Source organism: Mobula birostris, chromosome 4 (genome assembly GCF_030028105.1).
Source record: "Mobula birostris isolate sMobBir1 chromosome 4, sMobBir1.hap1, whole genome shotgun sequence".
Lineage (NCBI taxonomy): Eukaryota > Metazoa > Chordata > Chondrichthyes > Myliobatiformes > Myliobatidae > Mobula > Mobula birostris.
Genome location: NC_092373.1, coordinates 165,623,440 through 165,644,269, shown reverse-complemented (window position 1 = coordinate 165,644,269; position 20,830 = coordinate 165,623,440). Strand labels below are relative to the sequence as shown.

The window sequence follows — 20,830 nt, the reverse complement described above, 5'->3', positions numbered from 1 at the left end:
AAGGTGAATCCAGAGAGAGCTGTCAGGAACGTGAGGGAAATACGGCAGAATTAGTGCTAGTGCAGACTCATTGAGATAAAGGGTCTGATTCTGTGCCAAATCTCCTTGACACTTCTTCCTGCCTGCAGTTCTTAGGGCAAAGAGGGAATTTGATGGAGGTACATAAAATCATGAAGTGTTTGGATAGGGAAAACGAGTAAATACTTTTATAATGTGATAACATTAAAAAGTGCTTGGCTGAAGAAGCTAAAGGCGCATGAGTTAAAAAAGAATTTGCATCACAATTCAGAATTCGCCTCCAGATAGGAGAGTGGAAATAAATATTAAAGGAAATCCCTAAACACTTGGAAGTAGAAAAAATATTGCATTGAGTAAGGAGTCGAGGAGTAGGGCAAATCTTTGATTGTGATGTCGCAGCCATTTTGTTTTTTTAAATTTCTTGCCTGTTATTTTCAAATATTGTCTTGATAGAAGGCTCACACGTGGAATACAATTTTTCAGATCATGCAACATAACTTCTACATGTACCTTTTTCAGCATTTGTCACAGGATCTCCTCAAATTCCAGTGATGGGACTGAAGTGCATAGAGATAATTATTTCCTCATGTGAGTTGACTGAAAATGATTATCCAGAGGCAATGAATTGCTATAACACCCTGTGTCTTCCAGAGTACACCAGTTCAGAATCTCTTCGAACAAAACTGGTGGCAGCTATCAATACATTTCCAAAAGCATGAAGCTCATCAGCAAAGGAAATTTCACCTTTTAATGGAACAGATGGATCTGGCCTGGATAAACTAAAGCAGGTCATCCTTGTTTCCAGGTCAAAAATTTTATTCAGCTCTCCAACACTATAGGTGCAGCTGAACTTCCTGACGCCCTCCTCGTTTTTTCCAGTTCATTTTTGTGATGTGTAAAAAAAACAGCTGGATGAAAAATTAAAAGGTGAAGATTTTCTATTCTTTTGTATTTTGCAAACTGTGTTTCAATGGAGAAGAATTTGAAATTAATGTAAAATTCCCTCTGTCTCCAATCCATAACGATACAGTATGAAGATATTTGGTTCATCGTGTCTGTAGCTGGACGCTGAAGACAATTCCATTTGTCCCATTATCCCTCATTTCCCTGTACCCCTAGAGCTTATCCTCTCTCACACATGGTCACTCCATTGACTCTTTATGTCATTAACATACAGTAAGTTACTGTAGCTAATTTACCTATTAGTGTATCATCGAGATATAGATAAAAATTACCACAGGCTAAATAAAATTATGTGAAATTTGTTCTTTTATGGGAGGATTGCAGCGCAGAGGCGTAAAATTATAATAAATTACAAGACTAAATTGAGCAAAAGGGAGAAATAATGAAGTGGTGGTCATGGATTGATGGACTGTTCAGGAATCTGATGGCAGAAGAAAGAAGCTGTTTCTGAATCATTGACTATGATTCCCAGGCCTCTGTACCTCCTACCTAATGGTAGTATTGAGAAGAGGCTACTTCCCAGATGCTGAGGGTCCTTAGTGGTGGATGCAGCCCTTCTGAAGCACCATCTCTTGAAGATCTGGGTGAAAACCACTGCATTTATGTACCATATTAAAGAAATTGTGGTACTGCCTTACCTTCGAATATTCAGCTGGAGATTCCAGAGATCTCTGCTACTGAGACCTGCTAATCCATAGAGAGAGACTCTTAATAAATACACCAATGAAAGAAATAATAGCAATCACCAGTATAAGAACACAAAATAATGTACATACTTCATAGGCCAGACAGCATGCATGGTGAGAGAAACAGTTACTATTTCAGGTTGGTAATCTTTTTTAAAGACCTGAGAAAATTAATTAAAAGCTGCAAGTTTATATTCAAATGAAGGGAGTGGGTTTCCACATCTACTCTGTCTAGGCCTTTCATTTTTTGGTTTATTTCTTTACTGTAAGTTTTATGCCTTTCTATTGCACCTAGTCATCATGTAGCAAGAGCTGAGACTGGCTGAGCAGTTAAAGAGAATTTCAGATTGCGTTAGGATATCAATCTGTCAAATATTAATAGATAAGCGAACTATGGACTTCACTATAAAAACAAACTGTACAATGATGACTAAGTTGTTTTTATAGTGATGTGCACAGTCCAGCATTCCAGTGTGATCTCTCTACAAAGTAATGCGATCTTTTGTGCTGCCTTGTGGAGGCAGGTAGGATCTCCACGTACCTCATTCCAAAAGATAGCCCTTCTAGCAGCGAAGCAAGCCTTCTGCACTACAATAAAGTGGCAGCCTAATTTGAGCTCATTCGGAATTTGAACCCATGACCTTCTGACCCAGAAGCAAGTGTGTGGCACTGTACCACTTCTGTGACTCATTTCCTTTGCAGTGTCACAGCTTGGTTTCCATTTCTAGAGAAACATTATTAATGGAGTTCTGTCAGAATGATGAAAGGAAACTGAAAGTGAATCTGAAAGTTAGAACAAAAACACTGGGTGGAATCAGAAAGGGAGCTTTAACAGAACAGATCACGTATGAAGAGGAAACACTACATTTTAAGGAAATCAATATGTAGCTCTATGACTCAAGGCTTATGAATCAGCAGTAACCAGCTTTGTTTATAATAGCTGAAACTATCAGTGTTCTTACATCTGCAGAATTTTACAGTGCAGAAGGAGGCTGTTCAGCTTGCTCTGTGTCTATCAGCTGTGTCATAGTTATCTGCTCATTCCCACTTCCTTGTCCTTGCCCCATAGCCCAGTAGTTTTTTTTTTTGAGTATATAATTTAATCCTTTTTGTGAATTAGCGTTGAACCTGCTTTCAGAGAACACATCACAGATCAGAACAGTTCTCTGTGAAGATGGTTTGGTTACATTCTCCTTTTTTCACCAATTTTCTAAAATCAGTGGCCCTCATTTCTCAGCTGGAAAGCATTCCTGTTTATATAAACCTATTAAGTTAACCCTTCCAGCAATGAAGTGAACTGATGGAAGAACTGAATAGGTCAGGCCGCCTCTATGGAGGCAAAGGGATGTGCTGATATTTCAGGACTTGGGGATAGGAAGTGGAAAGGGCCAGTATATTGCTCAAGTTTATTGTCATTCAACAGTATAAATGTATATTATCAACTGAGACACTGTTCCCTGCATCTCTGTTTTAAATGGATGCCCCTCTATCCTGAGGCTGTGCCCTCTTGTCCTGGATTGCCCCACCATGGGAAACATCCTTTCCACATCTACTCTGTCTAGGCCTTTCAAGAGTCGAAAGGTTTTAATGAGATCCCACCTTCCCCCCCCCCCTTCTAAATTCCAGTGAGTACAGATCCAGAGCTATCAATTATTGCTCATATGATAACCCTTTCATTCCTGGACTCATCCTTGTGAACCTCCTCTGAACCCTCTCCAATGCCTGCAGAACATTTCTTTGATGAGGAGCCCAAAACTGTTCCCAATACTCAAGATGAGGTCTCACCAGTGCCTTATAAAGCCTTGGCATCACTTCCCTGCTCTTGTATCGAATTTTATTTCCCCTCCTGTGCATGACCATGCATTTTCTAACATTGTATTTCATTTGCCACTTTCTTGCCCATTCCCCTAATCTGTCCTTCTGTGGCCTACCTGTTTCCTCAACACTACCTACCCCTCTGCCAATATACAATGCAAGCTAAAGAGTAACAGTAAATGCTACCTGTGCTTCATACATGATGAGACCTGGGTGATAGCAGGGAGTTCAGTAGTCTTACAGCCTGATTTTCGAGTGTGTTGATGAAATATGTGGAGCATGTTGTGAAAATCTAGAATTGTGTTATGGCTGAGAACTTGTTCAATCATTACAGATGAGGAAAAGTTATTTTATATTGCATGGTAAAAAAAGGTTAATTTAGTCCAAGTGATAATACTTTTGAATTACAATGAGAATGGTGTGCGGGATTAATAATGTAATGGTTAAATTGTCAATGCATACAAAATTATCAAAAGGCTTGGATTATTATCCAGAGATGTGAATTCAATACCCAGCATAGAAACTGAGAATATAAATTAAATAAATTGAATTAAACTCTATTTGTGTATACTGTATATTTTTTAAATAATCTCAGCATGATGGTGATAAAAAACCAGACTGTCAGAAAAACACAATTGGTTCATTAATGTACATGTAGGAAAAAAATATATAGCACTGTTAACACATAACTGGGTAAGTACACACCTTGGCCATCAATAGTAGTACCATCTCTGAAACACACTATCAACATGCTGGGCATCACCATTAACTAGATTCCTAACTAAACTACTCACATGAATGGTGTGACTACAAAAGCAGGTCAGATGCTGGTGAATTATGCTCTACCACCATCTCTGCAGTGGAGTGTCACTTGCTCAGGTACGGCAGCTCCAACAGCCACTCTGGAAGCTGGATGCCATCCTGTCTGTTTGGTTGTCACTCCATCAATCACCCTAACCATTTGCAACCTCCACTGCTGGCTAGAGTGGTGTCATGTACAAAATGATTTCCCTGGCTAGGATAATCTGATAGCACCTTTAGCACCTGTGACCTGTGATCTGTGAGAGCAAGGCAGCAGGTGCATGGGGTGCACCCCCGCTTGTTCTCTGCAGGTCACTCATATAGTCGGGCTTCATCATTCTAAATCCTCCAATTCCATTGGACTCAGAGTGCCTTCACTGGAAGAAATGCAGTAACCCATGACGATGACTCAGCACCAGCTTTTCAACGATGATCAGTGCACTGCAACACTAACAGTTCAGGGTGCCTGGGAAATATTTGTTCACTCTACCAGAAGCCCTGCACTATTGCACTTATTGCACTCACAGACTTCTCAGAGGATTGCCACCTCATTGTGGAGAGGCTTGTGAGTTCTGGAGATCCCACGAGTGAAGCCATCAGGAGTTCAGCATCAGGTGCTTTCCTCCTGGTAGGGTCACCCATGGCAGCAAGATTGAGGGGAAGATTCTAGAAAAACAGCGATCCAACCAAAACCCCAAAAGTGGTGGAAGATAATGACACATCACAACAGCATTAAAGGAAGAGGCAGGCTATAGCAGTGAGTTGTCCCTTGCATTCTACGCCACTGGAGCCCAATGTTCCCCGTAAGGTGTGTGCATGCACACATCTTTTACTATTGGCACACAAAGGAATTTAAAATGCTCATAAAAGATTGTCACCCCCACCTCATTGGCACGTTAAGTATAGTTCATGATCGTACATAATCACATTTCCTTTTATGGTTTCTAATGTGGTTGGTGTTGACAACATGGAGTTTGCAATGACGTCTGCAGATTTTAGAACTGGCTTACTTATACAGTTTCTGTTGAAGAATTTATTCAGTGCGTGCATGTTGTCACTGGGCAAAAAATCGCACAGCACACAATTTTTGCGCACCCTGTTCATTACAAATTCGAGGGAACATTGCTGGAACCGATCCCTGATCTGTCAAGGGCCACGTAGTGGCCGCCCGTGCATCAGACTCCCCACGTTAAAGTCACACACAGGCATTCTCCATTAGGGAATACATCCTAACATCCTGGGTATGTGGATCACAGATCAGCCTCTTTAGTCACCTGAAGTCCCACCAGTAGACAACTCTTTAGGAGAAGATCGTACTAGACTCCAATGATCAGACGACCACTACACTTATAGGGACGGTCATAGTTTATGCATTGGGCCGGAGAATCAGTGATATTTCCGCATTTAACAGTGCCAAAAGATACAGTCATTGTACAATATAACTTCTTTACTCACTGCCTGTTACACCACAGGCACCTAGGGTGGCAATGAAGGTCATCTATCTCTCTCTGACCTTGGCCATACTGTAGTGCATAGATGTAGAAGGATTCCTCATTGCTGCTTCTGTAACAGTTTGCTTAACCTGTCAGGTTTGTTAGCCCTGAGCTGAACCACAGACCCTGGCAGACCAGTGGACCACTCTTAGTTTGGTTCTGCACTTTGACCTGTTTGGCATGGGTAACTTGAAGCATAAGGCCCCACCTCCAGCCAGCAAAGCACTCCAGGTCATTGAGGCATGCAGCCTTCAAACCACGACAAGGCTGTGACCCTCTTGGACAATCGTACACTACCAGGAGAGGAGATAATTGCATTGAACTTTTAACCCCAAATTCAGGGCCAACGTTTCGTGAAGAAGGAAATGACAGTGAAATCCAGGAATCATGTAGTTAATGAAAGGGCAGGGTTTCTAATGAACCCATCATCGCATGAAAGTGTATATTATGGAGAGACAGCAATTCTTTAACCTCTTTAGGTGATATACCAATTGCCATGGATTTTAGGAAATCAGAGGTTAGTCAATCATAAGACCATAAAACCATAAGATATAAGAGCAGAAGTAGGCCATTCGGCCCATCGATTCTGCTCTGCCATTCAATCATGGGCTGATCCAATCCTTCCAGTCAACCTTACTCCCCTGCCTTCTTCCCATGACCTTTGATGCCCTGGCTAATCAAGAACCTCTGTATCTCTGCCTTAAATGCACCCAATGACTTGGCCTCCACAGTCAGTCGTGGCAACGAATTCCACAGATTTACCACTCTCTGACTAAAGTAATTTCTCTGCATCTCTGTTTGAAATGGGTGTCCTTCAATCCTGAAGTCGTGCCCAGATGAGCCATAACTTATTGAAGTGCAGACTCAATGGGCTGAACACCTAATTCTTATTGTATGTCTTATGGTCTTATGAATCATTCAGCCAAAAGCCGTTGTTCACAGATGGAAATGTGAAGTTTCCCCACAGACTGTTTATTCCATTGGCTCCTTCCCTTTAACCTGATCCAAATCAAAACTGTTAAATGCAGTGCAGGATTCCCTCTAGGATAACTCACAGGCTGAGTTGGTGGTAACGAAAGCAAATGCAATATTACCTGAGAGTACTAGAATATAAAAGCAAGGAAGTAATGCCATGGCTTTTTTAAGGTATTGGTCAGACCACACTTGGAATATTGAGGGCAATTTTGGGCCCCATATTAATATTAATAAATGATTTGCTAGCATGGGAGAGGGTCCAGAGGAAGTTGACAAGAATGATCGCAGGATTGAAAGGGTTAACCTGTGAGGAACACTTGAAGGGTTTGGGCCTGTACTTGCTGGAGTTCCGAAGAATGAAGGGGGATTACATTGAAAACTGTCGAATATTGAAAAGCTTAGATAGAGTGGACATGGAGATGATGTTTCTTATGGAGGGAGTGTCAAGGACCAGAGGGCAAAGCCTCAGAATCAAAGAGTGTCCATTTAGAACAGAGATGAGGTGGAATTTCTTCAGCTAGACAGTAATGAGTCTGTGAAATTCGTTGTCACAGTTAGAAATGGAGGCCAAGTAAGTGTGTTTATATAAAGTGAAGTTTGATAGGTTCTTGATTATTTGGGATGTCAAAGGTTATGGAGAGAAGCCAGGAGAATGGGATTAAGGAGGGAAATGAATCTACCGTGATCAAATTATGGAGCAGATGCGATTGGATGAATGGTCTAATCTGCTCCTAGGTCTTGTTATCTTACAGCAGATGCTGCTCTTGTTTGACAGAGCTGAGCCTAAAAGTTAGTCTGCAGATATCTTTCCTGATATGCTCTGAAGTGAATGAAACCATTTTCCACATTCAATAAATACTTTCCCTTGTAAACTGGAGGCACAAGAGCCTACAGAGGCTGGAATACGAAGCAAAATAAAATCGCCGGCTGAACACAGCGTGTCAGGTAGCCTCCGTGAGGGAAATGGGCAGTCGACCCTTTGACTGGATTCTCGAGTTCCTCCCGCAGTTTTTATTGCCCAAGACTGATACGTGTTCGTTAATTGTGGAAAAAAAAACGACACTACATAATTTTAACTCTTATTGAAACATGACTGTTGCTCAGATCGGGCTACAGATCACTATGTAAACAATCGAAAAGGGATTTTCCCCGTCTCTGGCTGGTGGCGGCAGTTTAGAGGCGGAGCTGGAGGGTGGCGCTTTCCTAAAATGACAACCCTTTATAATTTGACTCATGGGTTTAAAGTCATTTTCGACACTTCTTGGCTTCCTTTCATTTGAAGGGAGAAAGTAGTGGAGAACAGGACGTCATGTTGTACCGCTGGGAGTCGGGCTCGCAGCCCGAAATTTGCTCCGAGTTCGAGGACGCTCTCAACGGCGAACACATCAAACACATTTGCAGCCGGGATGACTTCACGATCTTTGTACTGGCAAACGGAAAAGTTTATAAGAAAGTCGTCGGAGGGAAAGCGCGACCTGGTAAGGAAAGCACGATAATAACATCTAGCTGTATATATCTGAAACGGATTTGCAACTGAGTCATGCGATGTATTGAGACTTCCTGGAATGTCATCGAAGTTTGTAGGGTTGGGAACAAACTGTACATTTGATAAATATCTTGGGATTATGGACGTTAGACTTTGGGCAAAAGGTGCCAAATTTTAATTTAGTATGAAGACATGAGGGATATTAAACGTCAGGACTGGAACAAAAATAACATTACTCTGCAAAAGTTTCGTGGGTCGGTACCCTAACACTGAAGTGGATTCGGGTCCCGACCCCAAACGCCAGTTTACACTTCTAGAATCGGCGGGTGATGTTTGACCGGTGGAGTTACTGCCACCGGCATTCTGCTTTTGTTTTCATCCTTTTAAAAGTGTGGTTTTCATCCATTAAACATTTCGGCACGTTAGCTATGCATCAATTACGATTAGGATGTGTGTTGGGAACGCAGCGCCCGGGGGCGTACAGTGGGAAATTAATCGTATTTTGAAGTTGGTTGGTTTCGGTTTTGTTTCTGACTGACAGTGATCGCGGCGCTGTTTCTGGTTCTGAAGACGGAAGGTGATGACGTTTCAGATGCAGTGGCGGAAAACGAAACTCCGCCTCAAGCAGGCGCTCCGCCTCTGGAGAGAGCTCTTTATTGAGGCTGGCAATCAGGGAACGCGATATTATAATTATTTGGAGGGAACCCTGGTGGATTCCGCTTGTTGCGCCACTTACATTCTGACCCAATTAACTGGCTGTCCCAAATCGCCGACGTTTCATGGAAATAATTAAAAATGTATAAAAAGATAAGCTACTGTTTAACTGAGCAACACGTTTTGTATTTAAATAAAATACAATATGAATTGGAACACCACCAATGCTGCTACAGTACTATAAAACTGTGCATAGTTCCTAATAGTTAAGATTGGGAAAAATTCATTTATGGTGTGTGCAGGAAGGGGTAGCAACTCTGGTGAAGGGGCTTGTGTCCATTTTGGGCAGCTCACTTGTGGGGTAAGGTAATAGAGAGAAATGTATGTAATTTACAATCACCAACATTGAGTTGGGGGTTCACTTTAAAAGGCTGGTTTGACCTAATGACTTTCTTTCATAAAAAGTTCCAACGCAGTTTGGTGTCCTAGGTTTTGAAGTTGAACAGACTGTTACAAGTCTTATTAAGCATAAAACAGCTCACTTTGTTTTATTTGCTGAAACCTACATTGGTGACCCTGATGCTTTCGGATAATTCCAGGAGATATTGAACATGCCAGCCAACACAGTTGCTTTGAAGCTGCTGGAGTTTTGGGAGCAAAAGACCGTCACTTGTTTTGTACAAGCTGAGGCCCAGTTTGCTCTGCGAGAAATCACCAAACTCTAGTAGGTGGTAGCCTCGCTCAGCAGTTCCATGGCGGCAAGGGTAGTGAGTCTGCTTAAACAGCAACCTGAACAGGATAAATACCGGTCGCTGAATACTCACCTTTTACAGACTTTTGGACTATCAGAGTCTGAGCGCGGCAGTCAATTGCTCTCCTTGCCCGGCGATGCTTGGTATTCAGGACTAATAGACCACATACTATCCCTCCTGGGATATCACCATCCTTGACTTTCTAATTTATTATTAAAGAACTCTTCATGCAGCAAATGCCTGATCAAGTTTGCATAGCCCTCACTAATGCACCATGATGGACTATAGGGAGCTTGCTAAAATGACTGATAGTCTACACTCAGCCAGGTAGCGATGCATTATTCCTTCTCCTTTCTCTAACTTGTTAAGCCCGGTCAGCAAGACCCTCCACAGGAGGATGCCAGCAGTTGTGAAACAAACAACACCTTTCCGGTGCTTTTACCATACTCACTTTTGTAGGAACACTAGGATGTGCAGTACCAGTGCATCAGGACATCAGAGTTCTATGAACACCATGGGCTCCAGCAGCCAGGGTCATCTACTGTTAATTACAGACACCCTTTCGGGGCAACACTTCTTCTGTGACACAGGTGCTCAAGCGAGTGTGCTGCCGGTATCGCCTATGGCAGCTTGATCCAGACGTATGGGACACGACGGGTGAGACTGTGCTTCAGTGGGCGACGTTAGACATAGGACTTTGTCCTGGCTATAATGGCTAGACCTCTGCACGGTGCAGATTTCCTGTGTGCCCAAGGACTGTCAGTTGATCTTAAGAACTGCTGGCTTGTGGATGCCAAGGACATTGGGTTGTTACCCTGATCCCCCAGGAAGTTCCCCACAACGATTCTGTCAAGCGCATGCACAACCACATGGGTTTTCTCGACTGCTGGGCAAATTCCCAGACCTCACCAAGCCCACGTACTGTAGTCAATCTAGTTAGGGGCTACCATCAGGGGTGCGATCTTGTTAGGTGCCTGTTTGTTATCTGAGCACATTCCCAAAACAGCTGTGATAACCCTGATTGGCCTTTTTGAGTCTCTGCACATGCACATGGATTGAATAACGCAGCACAAACTTTCCAATGGCTGATGGACTTTGTATTAAAAGACTTAGATTTTCTTTTGGTTTCCCTGGATGATATACTTGTTACCAATTCATCCAAATCCGCACATGTATCCCATCTCCGCACACTATTCAAGTGCTTAAGCCAACACGGGTTGGTCATTAACCTTGCTAAATGTCAGTTTGGGTTGTCAACCATTGACTTTCTCAACCATCGTATCTCTGCAGAAAGTGCAAAACCCCTCCTATAAAAAGTAGCCACTATGATAGGTTTCCCACTGCCCCTCACTACTAAAAAATCAATAGGAGTTTTTTGGCATGGTGAATTTCTAGGAGGTGTGTGGCAGTTGCTTGCCTTCTTCAGCCGGCTGTTCCATCTCACTGAAAGGAAATGCAGCACACTTAACCATGAGCTTCTTGGTCTCTATCTGGCTGTCCGCCATTTTTGTTTTCTTCTAGAGGGTTGCTATTTCACAGCACTCATTGACCACAAACCCCCCATGCATGCGACGGCCAAAATATCAGACCCTCGGTCTGCATGGCAGCAACACCACCTGGCCTATATATCCGAGTTCATACCCGATATACAACATTTGAAGGTGAGAAATAACGCTGTAGCTGATTGCCTCTCACGGCCAGCCGTTGAGGCTATACACATAGGGGTTGACTATGCTGGGATAGCAGCTGACCAAGTTACTGACACAGAGGTCCAGGCTTACTGAACAGCAGTCAAAGGCGCCTTGAGATTTTGGAGATGTTCTTTGTCATCCTTGCTCTAACAATGATGTCATCCAGGTAGCACTGAGTGCCTGGGCAGTCTTGCAGCACTGTGGTCCATAGTTTTCTGCCAGAGTGCAGGTTCAGATGCTATTCCAAAAATAATAGAGGTAAAGTCCTTTGTGACTGAGTGTTTATGGTGTGAAATACTTTGGATTTATCTTCCATACCCATCTGTAGCTAGGCCTCATCTAAGTCCACTTTGTTGAAGTGTTTCCCTCCAGAAACACTTTGCAAAAATATCCTCTATCCTGAGCAGAGGGTATTGAACTATTTTCAGTACTGTGTTGATGGTGACCTTAAAATCACATTAGATCCTGACAGCCCCATTCGTGGCTACTGGGACCACCGCTGTTGCCCATGGACTGTACTTAACCTTGGGAAGAATTCACTCAACCTCTGTGCAGTCTAGTTCACTGGCTTCTTTATCACCGATGGTGTAGGGAACCGAATAGGCTTTGTAAAACTTTGGTGTGACATTTTCATTTAACATTATTTTAGCCTTAATATGTTGGAAATTTTCAATGACGTACTTGAAGACTGCTGTGGTATCACCTAGTACCTTTCTTAATTCTCATCCAGTTGACTGTACTGCAGGGGATGTGGCATGCAAATGGTGGATGGATCTCCAATCAAGTTGTAGTTCGTCTCAGCCACTCCCGAGCTCCCACAATGCAGGCCCTCATGTTTCAACCACAAACAAGCCCAATGTGGCTTGTTGCTGTACTTCACTGTTAAGAATGTCATTTTCACAGGTGTTATCTATTCTCCAGTATAGGTTCCTATTTGGATATCTGCAGGCTTCAGCTCAATATCTTTGAAATGCCATTTAAACTCATTTTAAAGAATGACTGAAACAGCCGAGTCATGGTCCAATTCTATTTTAATTAATTTGTTCTTTACTTCTGGTGTAAGCTATATTGTTCGTCTCTTGTTAGTTTTTACCTTGTAAACATCAAGGCTTCTCAGTCCTGTGTCACTCTCATCATGATCAGATTTTCTATCAAAAGCATTCTCTTTTAGAAACTGCAACTTGACTTTTTATCTTTTTCTCCTCTGTGTGTAGTCCCTTTATTTTTGTCAACCTGTCATACCCTTTGTATGTATCCTACTTTTTTTTTTAACCCAAACATCTTGCTGCACTTCAGCAGGTAGGTAGTCATCTTGGGTTTGGTTAAAACTTCCACCCCACCACTGTTATGTTCTGTAACTCTAAAACATAAAACTAATCGATTGAAAAACACAGGAGACGGGAGAGTGGGTGTGCTTTGTTTCTTTAAGTGAGGTGCACATTTATGAAGCGATGTAATGATGTATATCATTCATGTACTTTTACATATAACTGTCATGGTCCCATCTGGCAATCCCCCACCTTGCCACTTGCCTCAAGATTTGGGCCTCGATCACCTCATTTAGATTCCAATCATTCCCAGGTACCACTAACTACACGTACCTGCTTCCCATCAAACGGCAGGATAAGAACCCTGTGACCACAGCAAGAAGCCGCCAGTTCATTGGTCGACTCTTGTGAGAGTAAACCTTGTTTCCTATTCCTGAGAACTATTAGTTCTAAGCTTCACATCGTCTCCTGGATATCGGCTCCCCGTTTGCGGAGGTGCTACGCCTAATGACTCTGCCGCAGCATCTGTGTCCTGCACTCGGGTTCATCCCCAGCCACGTCCTTGCAACAATAACCTGTAATGAATGATGTAAACAAGAAGGAATGTTTAATCAAACAGTGTATTTACAATATTATTCAAACATTACTGTAATATTAAATACACAGGTGGAAAAAAAGCCTGCTTGCAATTAGCCTGTCTATACTACTCATAATTTTATATAGGGTACCTCTATCAAGCCTTGCCTTGTTCTTATACACTTCAGGGCATAAAGTCCTAATTTACTCAACCTTTCCCTATAATCAGGTCCTCAAGTCCCGGCAACATCCTTGTAAGTTTTCTCTGTCCTTCTTCAATTTTACGGTTATCTTTCCTGTAGATAGGTGACTAGAACAGCACACAATATTCAAATCAGACCAACATCTTACACAACTTCAACATGACAATCTTCCTGTGGTTTGTCCTCCCTCACACTTGTCTGCCTTAAATTCCATCTGCCATTTTGCAGCCCTTTTTCCCAGCTAGTCCAGATCCCGCAGCAAGATTTGTTAATATTCAAACCATCGATGTGGATCGTGAACCTCTGTGGCCCTAGTATCAATACCCGTGTACTCCATTAGAAACAAACTTCAATAAAATCGAAGGCAAAACTTTGCAGCTCAGGAACAAGACTTGCAGCCCTCATGTCTGTGTTGGATATGATGCCAAATTGAATTAAATCTCTTCTGCCTGTTGCAACATTCTCTGCATATTTATGTGGTTATCTAAAGGCCTGTGTGTTATTTTTAAAACACTACTATCACATCTGCTCCCATCTCTGGCAGGCCATTCTAGGCGCCTACTACCCGCCCTTTGTGTAAAAGCAGTGTGCTCTGCCTATCTCCGTTAAACCTCTTCTCCTCTCACTTCAAATGCATGTTCTCTAGTATTTGCCATTTCTACCCTGTCTCTCACTGTCTCAGTGCCCCTCATAATTTTATATACTTTTATCAGGTTTCCCTCCGTCTCCATCAAATCCAGAGAAAGCAATCTAAGTTTGTCCGATCTCTACTTAGAGCACGCAACCTCTAATCTAGGCAGCATCCTGGTAAACCTCTCAATAAACTGACCCATGAATTTCTATTTCTGTTTTCCATCAGGTAAATACTCCACTGTCCATGCCAGTACATGACACCCAATACCATGCACTAACTTGTTCTAATAATCTCTTGTATGTCACCTTAACACACATCAAATGGACCACATCCATTGCTCATACATTATCTGTTCTATCTCCTACCTCTAAAAGTAACAATAGATTTGCCAAACATGATTACCCTTTCAATAAACAATGTTGACACTGCCTGATGCTATTTTTATTTTCTTTGTGTTATTTTCTGCCTTTTTAATAATGGATTCCACCATTCTCCCTACTAATAACATCAGACTTACTGGTTCTAATTGCCCCATTTTGTCCTTCCCTCCTCTGATAAATAGTTTTGCTGCCTCCTGATCTGTGGGAATTTTTCCAGGATCTGTGGAATTTTGGAAAATGATAACCAGTGTATCCACTAGCTCCATGTCTATCCAGTTGAAAACCATGGGATGCTGCTTATCAGTTCATGGGGCTGTACAGACTCTCAGTTACCGTGCCGATGAACTTGTGTATTATGTCATATGTTCGTAGTTAAATTGGCCACTCTCAATTGCTCCAGTGTGTGAATGGTAGAATCTGGGAGGAGTTAGATAAGCATTAATAATTTGTTTTCATTCAATGCAGGGAAGTTTGATGATTTCAAGAAACAGAAAATACACTTTGCGGATTGTGGGACATCGCATATTTTGTTTCTTTCTGAAACAGGAAATGTTTTCCACAGTGAAGTCAAATCAAAGAAATCTGCTGATAAGCAAAGAGTAATCTCCATTGCGAAACCAGAGTAAGAATTGTATTTTTCAAGTTCGAGCAAATTTGGTGTTTTTGTTTAATCTAGACTACTTTGTTAGACCATAAGACATAGGAGCAGAATTGGACCATTTGGTGTTACAAGTACACTCTGCCATTGGATCATGGCTGACTTATTATTTCCTTTCAAAGTCATTCTCCTGCCTTTTCCCTGTTATATTTGGCACCTTATTAATTAATAAACTCAACCTCTGCCTTATATTGACCTCCACAACCATCCATCTGTAACAATTAATTCCACAGACTCACCACTGTCTGGCTAAAGAAATTACTCCTCATCTGTGTAAAAGGGACATCCTTTTATTCTGAGGCTATGCCCTCTGGTCCTAGACTCTCCCACCATAGGAAATATCCTCTCCATGTCTACTATATCCAAGCCTTTCATATTCACTAGGTTTCTATGAGATTCCCGTCATCCTTCTAATCTCCAGTGTTTACAGGCCCAGAGTGATCAACTGCTCCTCATCTATCAACTCTTTCTTCCCTGGGATCATTCTCATAATCCTCCTCTGAACCCTCTCTAATGCCAGCGCATCATTTCTTAGATACAGGGCCCACAGCTGCTCAATCCCTTTGCACCTCTGATTTCTCAATTTGCTCCCTATTTTGAAAATTGTCTACACCTTTATTCCTTCTACCAATGTGCATGATCATACACTTCCATGCGCTGCATTCCATCTGCCACTTCTTTTCCCATTCAATCTATTCAAGTCCTTCTGCAGACTTTCTGCTTCCTCATCACAACCTGACCCTCCACTTTTCGTTGTGTCATTAAGGAAATTATCAGTAATATCGACAGGGAGAAGTTATCATCTTTTTGGTTTATCTGATTGTCCAATTAAGAAAAACATTCAAGGTACCTGCTGATTATTCAGTCTTGAAAGTTCAATGTAGTAGACACATTTATTGACAGTAGTTCTCCAGTGAGATAGAATCTCAATGGATTGAATGTTTGAATTTTGGAGAATTTTCTAACTTAGAAGGATAATTGCTGCCATCTGAGCCAATACTAGCTCAGGTGGACTTAGCAAATACATCTTGTGTTGTTCTGCCTTGTTTGGTGGGCATGCTGTGTTGGTGCCAGAATGATTGGTGACACAATGCAGGCAGCTCCCAGCACTTCCTTGGGTGTTAACGCAAACAACGCATTTCACTATATAGACACAACTGAACCTGAATCTGACAGCACCTTGACTTTCTTGCTACTGACTCCAGTAAAGGGCAATTTTACAGTGGACAATTAATGAGCCAGTGTAGATTCAGAACATCAGATGAAAGTAGAATACCTAGGAAAATGCACAGGGAAAATATGCAAGTGCCACACAGAGCACTGAAGGTCAGGAATGAATCCAGGTTGCTGGGCCTGTGTGGCAGCAGCACTACCTCCTGCAACTTCTAAATATGAAAAGAGATGTTAAGGCAGAATCTCAGGTGAAATGAGGCAGATTAGATAAATATAACACTCAGTCATTGTACATCATTATGTTTATTTTCTTTTAATGTTCAGGCCATTTAAGAGTCTGTCTGAGAAAAACATTATTCAAGTGACATGTGGAAATGAACACTCACTGGCACTCTCCAAAGGTAAAAACTCAAATGAAATATCTTAAACTTGCTCAGACGTGTTATTACAACAAGAGACTGTACTTCCTGCTCTGAGAATGAACAAATCAAAATTTGTCATGAAATGTGACATGCTTCCATCAAGTCCAGCAAAGATCAAGTTATGGGACTGGCATTCCAGAGGCTGATACTAATGGACTCATGAGTTCAAACCCCACGAGGGGAATTGGGAAACGTAAATGCAATAGTTATTAAAATCTGTGAAGTTAAATGCAAAGCAAAACTAAAGAATCTGCCCCTCCCCCTTATCTGGATCCACCTATCACCTGCCAACTGTTCCAGGTACCTACCACACTTAACCTAACCCCATCCCTTTCCTCCACCTCTTTATACTGGCTACCTCCATTCTGTCTTTCAGTCCAGATGAAGGGACTTAAACTCAAAACATCAGCAATGCTGCCTGATTTACTGAGTTTGCTGAGAATTGAACTTGCACTATAAATGACAGATTGAAGAGCATAAACCAAGATCATACCCTTGCATTAGACTGGCCTGTTGCAGCTCCTTACTGCATATGAGATTCTTCACTTTGGAAGTGGAGTCGCCCTAATTTTCTTTGATTTTCTTCACCATTGTAATGTTGAGAGTACCTCCTGCTTGTTGGATAAACAGATACACTTCCCCATGAATAACGGAGGTGACGATTTATATAACCATTAATCACTCTGCCTTCTGCTGACTCAAGTTAGTTTATCGGATTCCACTCACCAGGACTCTCTGAAGAGGAATCCACTCTCAAACCTCTGACTGGGAAGCAAGAATACTGCCCCTGAGCCAGTGTTCACTGCATCTGGGCGTGAATAACTTGCAGGATGTCAAAACCTTGGGGGTGAAATCTGTCTTCCCTCATTTGTGCTAAAGTCAAGAACGTTGGTCTTCACCTCCTGATTTAAGAACATACGACCTATGTGCAGACTTAGGCCACGCATCAAGAAATGGTCAGTCTGCTGTGCCATTCCATCATGGCGGTTTTATTAACCTCAACCCATGCCCCTGCCTTTGGCACTTAACCTTTGATGCCCTGACTAATCAGGGACTTATCACCCTCTGCTTAAAATATACCCAATGATTTGACCTTCACAGCATCAGTAGCAATAAATTCCACAGATTCACCAGCCTCTGGTTAAAGAAATTTCTCCTAATCTCTCTTCTAAATGCACATTCCTCTATTCTGAGGCTGTGCCCTCTGGTCCTCGACTTCCCCACTATAGGAAACATCCTCTCCACATCCAATCTATCTAGGCCTTTCAGTAATTGATAGGTTTCCATGAGATCCACCTCATTCTGCTAAACTCCAGTGAGGAGTACAGGCCTGGAGCCATCAAATGCTCCTCATACATTAACCCTTCCATTCCTGGAATCATTCTTGTGTACCTCTGCACCTTCTCCAATGCCAGCACATAATTTCTTTGTTGCTCGCTGGGTCCCTTATCAATGAAACCTCAGAAATGGACAATGTATCATTGTTTGCTCACCATTTATAACAGGATCTTTGATGCTTTGAGCATTATTTATGCTCAGTACTTTAAAAAAAGGTTAAAGTAGTTTTCTTATTTTCTCTTCTGAAAAATCAACATAACTTAATGCTTCAGCTATATATGTTGGAATCAAAAATGTAATTCCTTTTCTCATTTGATTTCTCTTCCAAGATGGTCAAGTCTTTGCCTGGGGATGTAACACCTATGGCCAGCTGGGTCTCGGTAAAAAAGATACCTTTTTTGAAAATGCTCAGGCTGTGCAAACATTTTCCGGAATCCCAGTGGCTCAGATTGCAGCTGGAGGAGAGCACAGCTTGGTCCTGACTGTCTCAGGGGCAGTATTTGCCTTTGGAAGAAACAATCATGGACAGTTAGGTCTCAAGGTCATGGAGGGTAAGAACATTAGCTACAGTATCAGCCTTCATTTTTTTTCTGTAGCCTTAATTTCCAGGCCTGGTTTTGTACATTGATTATCCTGTATTGACAATAGACCATACTGACCACCACATCATGAGTTGTACATTTAACTGGGTATAATCCTCTGATAAATATAATCTGAAGCAAACCCGATTTAACCTAACAAACATGTCTCTGATAAGGACTGGGCCTTTCAGTCAATTGCAAAACATGCCCTTCCACAAATGGCTTCAGCAAGCAACATTGTCAAACATCTTAAATGTTTGGGAATGTAACAACAGACATTCAATAACTATCCAAAAGATAGTCATAGTGTTAACTTTTTAAAAAATTTCTTTAGGAAGTTAAATAAATTCAAATGTTTAAAATTATTAAATATCTTAAGTCAATTAATGTCAATTACCTGTAACACGCCAGAGAACCTGAGGCAGGTCTAACATGACACAGTGCTGAGAGCACTTCCCTGTGAACATGTGGGGAAACAGCAGGAACGGTTGTGCTTTTGTTGGTCTTCAATACCAGAGCAGAGTCAGAATGACAGAAGTTAGGACCACTTCAGCAAGTTTAGGACTTCTACAATCAAGCACGCTGCTTCTGTAGTCTGATTTCCAAGTTTATATGGGAGAAAATGTCAGCAGTTCACATGGAATGGTTGGCGTTTCTGATTGATGAACATTCAGTCAACAGACTGAACTTGAAGTTCAATACATAATTTTGAACATAATGAAAGAGCTCCTCCGAATTCCATTGATAAGAAGGCACAATTCTTAGACGTGACTGTTGTTGGAAAATCAGACCACAGTTTACATAATTTGAAATGAGTGCTAACTATTCATATATTCTTGAATGTTGAAGCAACCATTTAGCCTCTTTTGATTCCCTGACCAAAATGAACTCATCACCCAGAAGATTTAACAATAAGGAAAACATTATTGCATTATGACACTCCTGAACATTAGCATCCTTTATAAGCGTTCACTCTGATATACAGGATGGAAGTTTACTACTACGTTAAGTGCAGTCAATGATTAAAATATAACATATTTTTAATAATTCAATCAGTTTTAATTTGAACCTTCAGGGTAAATTGCTATTTGCTCAAGATAGATTTGAAGGAGTTATCATGTTAGAAACAGAGTGTGGACTGATTACTTTCATTCCATCTTGCAGATACTTTTATTCCCACACATGTGCAACTCTTAGCATGCAAGAGGACCATCTATGTTTCTTGTGGAGAAGAGCACACTGCTGTTCTGACAAAGGTTTGCCTTGAAAGAGTTTTAAATCTTAATGGTTTGCTCTGTATTACTGAAGTGGGGGAATATTCCTCATTGTGATCAAAGTTGCAATCTGGTGAAAAGATGGCAGTTCAATGATTTAAAATCCCTGAGAAAGATGGTGAGAAAGCACTTCAATTAATCTCCTCTAGATATTGGCCCAGGGATTTCACATATGAGGTGTAATTAAGAACCAGAGAAGAAAGATCACAGTGAAGAGACTATCCCGTGAGTTTGCACATGGATTAAACAGATAGGATTTTTTTTTTCAGATTGCCTTTGATTCATTTTGCTGTTTTTTTTTCATCTTTAGAAAGGTTCAACAAAACAGAATATTTTCAGTTACCAAGGAAATATTTCAGTTAAGTCATGGAGTTACGTAGCTCAGAAACGGGTCCTTCGACTCACAGAATCTATGTCAACCATCATGTATACTCATTTCCACAAATCACAGTTGATTTGCCCCACATTCTCACAACTGTCCTCGGGTTCTATTAGTCACCTGTACACTTGGTACTATTTACCATGGCAATTTGCCTCCCATTCATGTGAGAGGAAACTATAGAATCCACTGAAAGCCCACATGGTCGTGGGAGAAGCATGTAAAACTCCACAGGGACAGATTGAAACTAAGTGACTGGAGTTGTGAGGTAGAGCTCTACTAGGTGCATCTGTTGTCCCTATGTCTCCACAAGTATTGTGAAATAAAGGCCTTTGGAAATTGATAATAGTAATTTAAGACTATTTCAAGTTTTATCTTGTATTTCTTGAACGAGATTTTAATTATTTTTCCTGTAACAACAAAGACCTATTATCTCTCACCCCATTGACAACCTTGCATTTCTTTTCTAATTACTGTCACATCACTGACATCCCACAGAGAAATGGGACTAGCCTGAACTCTTGACCAGCATTTGGAAAGATGTCTGCAGCATTCTTAAAGCTAAAAGAAATGAAAATATAAATTCTGCATGTGTGGCATTTATTACAGC

The 20,830-nt window shown here is 41.5% G+C and overlaps 2 protein-coding genes across 4 annotated transcripts in view; both read left to right on the top strand.

Annotated features, from left to right (window-relative positions):
• The window catches only part of LOC140196728 (probable E3 ubiquitin-protein ligase HERC4), a 66,809-nt gene extending 65,847 nt beyond the window's left edge, over positions 1-962 (top strand). For both annotated transcript variants that reach the window (XM_072256413.1, XM_072256414.1), the window contains one exon: positions 538-962. In XM_072256413.1, coding sequence (XP_072112514.1) covers positions 538-737 — 200 coding nt within the window. In that variant the 3' untranslated portion in view covers positions 738-962. The remainder of the gene's footprint in view (positions 1-537) is intronic.
• A 7,020-nt stretch (positions 963-7,982) lies between these two features.
• Positions 7,983-20,830, top strand: part of LOC140196729 (probable E3 ubiquitin-protein ligase HERC3) — a 70,233-nt gene continuing 57,385 nt past the window's right edge. The window contains exons 1-5 of one of the 2 annotated variants that reach the window (XM_072256416.1): positions 7,983-8,229; positions 14,861-15,017; positions 16,551-16,627; positions 18,316-18,537; positions 19,732-19,823. In XM_072256416.1, the coding sequence (XP_072112517.1) occupies positions 8,061-8,229; positions 14,861-15,017; positions 16,551-16,627; positions 18,316-18,537; positions 19,732-19,823 (717 nt within the window). In that variant the 5' untranslated portion in view covers positions 7,983-8,060. The remainder of the gene's footprint in view (positions 8,230-14,860; positions 15,018-16,550; positions 16,628-18,315; positions 18,538-19,731; positions 19,824-20,830) is intronic. The other variant, XM_072256415.1, reaches the window with a different exon arrangement.